Below are 6756 nucleotides of genomic sequence, written 5' to 3'. Positions count from 1 at the left end.
ATAGGTGTGTGCATTTGTCAAAACTCAGTCAATGTGTACTTTGGATTTGTGCATTTCACTGTATATGAATTTTACATCAAAAGAAAAACGCAATCAAATACTGAACTCTAGTTAATTATATGCATGCTGAACTACTTAAAGGAAAGTTTACTAATGTCTGCACAAGATGGGATGATGGATGTATAGACAAATATGTGGTAAAGTACAAGTATAGTAAAATGTAAATAGTAGAATCTAGGTGGTGGAAAACAGGTGCTCATTCTTTCAATTTTGTTTGAACATTTTTGTAATAAAAGAACCACTTATTTGGGGGGTTTGCAGCAAATGGAGACACTAGAAGCTAAGAGGGGCAGGAAGTTCCTCTTACTTTGGGAAATGCAAATTAAAACCACAATGGTTTTCCCAAAAGTAATTGACCTTTTTCAGTCAATGTTTCCTCAACTATCAGATGGGTAAAATGGCAGGGGGGGAGCTCCCTATTATTAAGCATTTCCTGGTGGGTGGAAACGTCTTGAACTGGGTGCGGCCTCAAGCTGGTTACTCGCGCTGCCTACTCCCTCTCGTGTCCTCGCAATACCCCACTTACACCCACCAGCTCGGAGGCAATCTTCGCGACCTGCGCAGGCGGCCGCTATGATAACCGCATCCCGGTTTCCGGGACGGCACCGGAAGTCACTTCTCATACGCCTTTCCTATTGGATACCGGCTTTTCATGGGGCCGAGCGCCGCTGGGTAGGCGGAAGTAGCCGCAGGCATGGCGGCGGCTATGCCGCTTGCTCTGCTCGTCCTGCTGCTCCTGGGGCCCAGAGGCTGGTGCCTTGCAGAACCCCCACGCGACAGCCTGCGGGAGGAACTTGTCATCACCCCACTGCCTTCCGGGGACGTAGCCGCCACATTCCAGTTCCGCACGCGCTGGGATTCGGAGCTTCAGCGGGAAGGAGGTGAGGGCGCGAGATCTGACCAGATAAAGACTTCCGTGGTGCCTGCTGGCTGGCCATAGGATGGAGGCAGACTTTGGGGGCGGGGCCTAATTCCTGGGTGGCGTTCTGGATCCTGGATGTAGACCCCGACGAGGTAGAGATCGTCACTTACCTGCTCCCTTTTCCACAGTGTCTCATTACAGGCTCTTTCCCAAAGCCCTGGGGCAGCTGATCTCCAAGTATTCTCTACGGGAGCTGCACCTATCATTCACACAAGGCTTTTGGAGGACCCGATACTGGGGACCACCCTTCCTGCAGGCCCCATCAGGTGCAGAGCTCTGGGTCTGGTTCCAAGACACTGTCACTGAGTGAGTGCACACCTTGGGCCCCATTGCAGGCCATGGAGGGAATGTGGCTGGGAAGGTGTTGTCATCCTGCCACTGCTCTTGGGGACAGCATTTCCAGTAGGCAGCGATTCCATGGGGGTAGAGCTGGCACTGGAAGTAAGAAATGTTACCACAGATGAATAAACTTCCCAATCCTAAAACTTAGAGAACTGAGATAGCACATGCATATCCCTGGAGAGGCAAATAGCAAACAGTTCATGCTTATATGGAGGTAAGGCAGTAGAAAACTGGCAACTGGATAACTTTTTAAAAGGCATTCATTAATATTTTTTTAAATGATAATAAATATCACAAAGGCCAACCATAACATATCTGTGGGTTACAACTGGCCAACAGGATGCTACATCACAGTGTTAGAGAAACTGCTTTTGTTTGGGAGGGGGCAGGTCTAGTTACTGTGCCTGTACTACAAACCACTATTTCCCAGTGGCTGCTGTGGCTATCCTGTTTAGAATAGAACTTTTCTGTGCAGTGGTTGCAAACATGTCTACATGGGCCACATAGGTAAGAAATGAATAAAGGTATTTTAAAAATTGACAAACACAGGAATGAGAAATATATCTCATTCTCCTCTTAATCCCACTGTAAGAAATCAATAGTGCAAGTATGATATAACAAGTTTTAGGGCAATAAAAGGGAGCAGCAGGAATTGTGGCAGACTAGAGAGTTTGTGCAACATTCTAGGGAAGACAGCTCTGCCACTCAGCTTCTGTGGATTGTTGCCATGTGGGAATAGAGGCCTAATGTGTTCAGACTCAAATGTTTCAATAAAAATGTTTTGTAGAAACAAGGTCTCACTCTATTGCCCAGGCTGGTCTCAAACTCCTGGGTTCAAGTGATCCTCCTGCCTTAGCCTCCCAAAGTGTTGGGATTACAGGCAAGAACCACCACACCTGGCCTCATTTTTCAAGAGATGCCAGAAATCTGGAATTTAATGTGAAAATTAGCAAATTCAAATATCAGCAAGTAATTTAAAAAATTTTAAAGTGCTGTGCGGGTCAATGTTGTCCTTACCAAATGAAGCATGTTTATGGTTTGGGTAGAGTTTTCAGGCTTCAAGTTTGCCATTTTTATTTGACACTTAAGGACTGGAGCAGTTGAAAACCTCTGTACATAGAATTATCAAAAACCCCCAGACAACACTAAGGAATAAGGAATAAGCAGTGACTCCCTAGCTTGCCAAGACTTTCTCTCTTGCCTCAACTCTGGCTCCCCTACCCTTTCCTGTCTACTCTGCTGTCACTGTCTCCCCTCAGCCCATAATTGCCTGAAATGTGGAACTAATGCTTAGAATTATTTCTAGTGCTTATTAAGTTTTATGGCTTTCTATAACTGAGAGCAAATCTCTTTTGATATTTCTCCAAGAAAAGAACATCTAATTTAATTTGACGTTTTTATGAAATCCTAGAACAGTTGTTTTTCCCATGTTCAGTGAGCTTTTTTGGATATAAGACTTCTCACCATGATAGTAGAACCAGGACTTACCTTTATTCCCAGAGTATACACAGGGCAGTGTGCATTGTTTTGCCCAGCCAAGCACATTCAAGGAAGATCCGTGAGGTCATTTCAGCTCTGATATATGAGGCGCTTTCCATGGTGTCAGGGGAAGCACGTAGATAACCCAGACTGGTCCTTGTCCTCAAGTTGCTTACAGCCTAGTTAGGGAGAAAAGGTGTTCAGGACACGATGCTGCTGCCACCTAGCCATCTCCCAGGAGGGACCTAGTAGGAGAGTTGGATGGTCAAAATCATGACTGCACAGAGGAGGCTGTGCTTAAGGAAGGCAGGAAAGGCTTCCTGGAGAGGGGGTAAGAACTGGAGCCGGATCGTGAAAGTAGGCAGAAAGAAGTGAGCAAAGGCTTGCAAGGAAGGAAGAATCACCTGAGCAGAGACCCATGGGGACGCAGAGGTGTCCAGAGGAGAGTGAGGAAGAAGGGGCTGAGTAGGATGAGACCCAGCAAGTGGGCTGGGTGGGGGCAGCAGTGTTCCAGCTCCATCAACTGGCCCGTCTAATAGTTAAGAATACAGCCTTCTCCTACCATAGGTTTTGCAGTCAGTTGTGGGCTCTGAAAGAGGGAGCAGAGATAGCCCCAGGACAGTGAGTGGATTTGTGTCTCTATCCAGTGTGGATAAATCTTGGAAGGAGCTCAGTAATGTCCTCTCAGGGATCTTCTGCGCCTCTCTCAACTTCATCGACTCCACCAACACGGTCACTCCCACTGCCTCCTTCAAACCCCTGGGTCTGGCCAATGGTGAGATAACCCCTACAGCCCTTTCCTTCTTCTTCTTACCTCCTGCCCAAACCTTTGCCTCCTTTTCCCTCAGTTTCCTGCTTCCTCAGCCTGGGCTAGATCCTAAGTCCCCTGTGTGTGCAGGCCCCCAATACTGTGCCATCTCTGCATGCTTTCTCCCAAGGAGAGAAGGGAGTCCCACTCCCAGCTGGGACTGTCCAGACTGTGGTGCTAGAGGTGGTGTGGGGAGCAGGAGGGTCATTCCCATCTCTGGAGTGTGGATCCTGAGGGGTCAGAGCCCAAGGCCCACCCCAGACAGACCTCTGTCTCCCTCAGACACTGACCACTACTTTCTGCGCTATGCTGTGCTGCCACGGGAGGTGGTCTGCACTGAAAACCTCACCCCCTGGAAGAAGCTCTTGCCCTGTAGTTCCAAGGTGAGGCCGCGCAGCCTGGCAGCCGGGGGCATGTATAGAGAACCTGCGCCCCATGTCAAGTGCTCCATACAGGGCTTCTCTTCTCTTATCTCTTTCTGTCTCCTCCAGGCAGGCCTCTCTGTGCTGCTGAAGGCGGATCGCTTGTTCCACACCAGCTACCACTCCCAGGCAGTGCATATCCGCCCTGTTTGCAGAGTAAGTCATGGGGAGTAGAGGAAGCTGCCATCCAGGGGCTCAGAGAAGGTACATGTAAAGCATGTGGCCAGTGTCTGGCTTGGGCTGAGTGAGTACTGAGTGGTACATGTGATGATGGTTATTCAGGGCATTGGCCAAGCACCAAGAAAACAGTGGTTGCCTAGCAAGGACTGAATAAATATTTGTCATGGAAAATAGTGGTTCAGAACAATAGCTACGCGGGTGCAATTGCTAGCTCAGTCACTTGCCAGCTGGCGTAACCTCGGGTGAATCATTTCATTCCCCTGAGCCTGGTTTCCCACCCTGTCACATGACATTGATAGTAGAATCCACTTGTAGGGTTGTTGTGATAGTTTATCAAACTGATGCACATAAAGCTGTCAGCACAGGGTCTGGCGCCGGGTCAAGTGCTCAGGAGTGGGTGGTAGCAAATCGATGGATGTGACGATACATAGATGAGGGATTGAGTTTGAGTAGGAGTCTTTTTTGGGGCTATGTGGTTGGGTGAGAGTGATACCCCCTCACTGCTGCCATCTGGCCCTTGTGATAGAATGCACGCTGTACTAGCATCTCCTGGGAGCTGAGGCAGACCCTGTCAGTTGTATTTGACGCCTTCATCACGGGGCAGGGGAAGAAAGGTAAGTTACCTTGGCAACTCATCTCTACCCACCCATGCCAGCCCTGCCTTATCTATGTGGACTAGGCCTAGGCCTGGCCCCTGCTCAGCCCTGCTCTCTGTTTCTCAGACTGGTCCCTCTTCCGGATGTTCTCCCGAACCCTCACGGAGCCCTGCCCCCTGGCTTCAGAGAGCCGAGTCTATGTGGACATCACCACCTACAACCAGGTAACAAGGTCTCCAACCACACACACAAACACATCCCTGGTCCCCAAGACCAGCCTGCCCGCTCTGCTTGCTTCTTAGCCCTGCCTTTGTGTCCCCAGGACAACGAGACATTAGAGGTGAACCCACCCCCGACCACTACATATCAGGACATCATCCTAGGCACTCGGAAGACCTATGCCATCTATGACTTGCTTGACACCGCCATGATCAACAAGTCTCGAAACCTCAACATCCAGCTCAAGTGGAAGAGACCCCCAGAGAATGGTGAGTGGGTGGATGGTTGGACTGCCGGGTTGCAACGGCTACAGAGAAAAGACTCACAGTCCCATGTCTTTGCTGTAAGATGATAGGGTTGTATTTAGACCAGATCTCCAGAGTCATATGCTACTGACTCTAGCGCTTCCAAGCTCTATGATTTTGGGTAGGTTCCTAAACTCCCCAAGCTTCAGCATCCACATCTGAAAAATAAAGAGTATACTCAGTGAATTGGATGAGATGATGTGAAAAATGGAGTTAGTTCATGCATTTGCCTGATCAGCCAAATACTTTTGAATTCATACTAAGTGCCAGGCATAGAGTGTTGAATAGGACAGAGGACACTGCACTCAAGAAATGCAATGTCTACTAGTTGAGGGCAGGTGTCAGTTAATTACAGTTGTAGTTCAGTTCCCTTACCAAGGGAAAGAGCAGAATATCCTGAGAGGACCTGGTTTGGGTTCGAAGGGGGCACGGTGTTCGTCACATAAGCACTTTGATACTAGCAACCTATTGTCATCATTGCTTGTTGGCTGGGGAAGACAGGGATGATTCCAGAACCCAGATTGCCCAGTTTCAGTGGCAGGACTGTTCCCCCATCTACTCATTGGCTTGGGACTCTGAACATGGCCTGGGCAGTTGGGGTGGGGAGTGACTCTTACCTTTGGCAGCTGTTGACTGTTGATATTTCTTTACACAGAGGCCCCCCCAGTGCCCTTCCTGCATGCCCAGCGGTACGTGAGCGGCTATGGGCTGCAGAAGGGGGAGCTGAGCACACTGCTGTACAACACCCACCCATACCGGGCCTTCCCAGTGCTGCTGCTGGACACCGTACCCTGGTATCTGCGGCTGTATGTGCACACCCTCACCATCACCTCCAAGGGCAAGGAGAACAAACCAAGTGAGGACCTGAGTCCTGAACCAGGCCCCCAGCCCACCCTTTCGTGCCCTCTCCAGGTCCCCCAAACTCTCATTTCCCTTGGTAGTTCCTGAAGTACCTCTGAAAAGCGACACAGGCATAAAGAGTAAGGAATAGTTTCAGAACTGAAACGGGAACCTCACTGTGCCAGGTTCAGAAGTAATTTATAAAACGGAAATCATTAAAACACATAATACTGGTGATTCTTAATAGGACTGTACAAGGACAGTAGCTTCCTTTTTCACTTACTTTTGCCTCCTTTCTGGAGCGTTGGGTTTTGTGATGATTCATAGACTCTTTAAGGTAGGGAAAGGGCTTGGCAATGTGGGGCTTTTGAAGCTAGGAAGATAGCAGAGCTGGAGTAGATGGTGTTTTGCTTCCTTGGGAGGGGTAAAGAGGTACAGTTAATTAAAATTTTAAAAAATTTTTTATTTTTATTAAAATTTATTTTTTTATTATTTTCTAAAGAGAAGATAATATTAGTGCTTCCTATTAGGTGCCAGGTATAGTACTAAAACACTTGCTTTTCTTTTGTGTAGGGGAGACTAG

General features: G+C 48.5%; 1 protein-coding gene across 1 annotated transcript in view; it reads left to right on the top strand.

The window, feature by feature from the left end:
• Positions 1-671: 671 nt before the first annotated feature.
• The window catches only part of PIGT (phosphatidylinositol glycan anchor biosynthesis class T), a 13039-nt gene continuing 6954 nt past the window's right edge, over positions 672-6756 (top strand). The window contains exons 1-9 of the mRNA XM_017877963.1: positions 672-941; positions 1111-1288; positions 3451-3578; positions 3894-3994; positions 4103-4189; positions 4740-4827; positions 4936-5033; positions 5132-5297; positions 5989-6189. Coding sequence (XP_017733452.1) covers positions 755-941; positions 1111-1288; positions 3451-3578; positions 3894-3994; positions 4103-4189; positions 4740-4827; positions 4936-5033; positions 5132-5297; positions 5989-6189 — 1234 coding nt within the window. The 5' untranslated portion in view covers positions 672-754. The remainder of the gene's footprint in view (positions 942-1110; positions 1289-3450; positions 3579-3893; positions 3995-4102; positions 4190-4739; positions 4828-4935; positions 5034-5131; positions 5298-5988; positions 6190-6756) is intronic.

This window comes from Rhinopithecus bieti, unplaced genomic scaffold, assembly GCF_001698545.2.
Source record: "Rhinopithecus bieti isolate Rb0 unplaced genomic scaffold, ASM169854v2 scaffold_10347, whole genome shotgun sequence".
NCBI classification, from domain to species: domain Eukaryota; kingdom Metazoa; phylum Chordata; class Mammalia; order Primates; family Cercopithecidae; genus Rhinopithecus; species Rhinopithecus bieti.
Note: the sequence above shows the minus strand (reverse complement) of the source record. Positions and strands in the feature narration are given on the sequence as shown.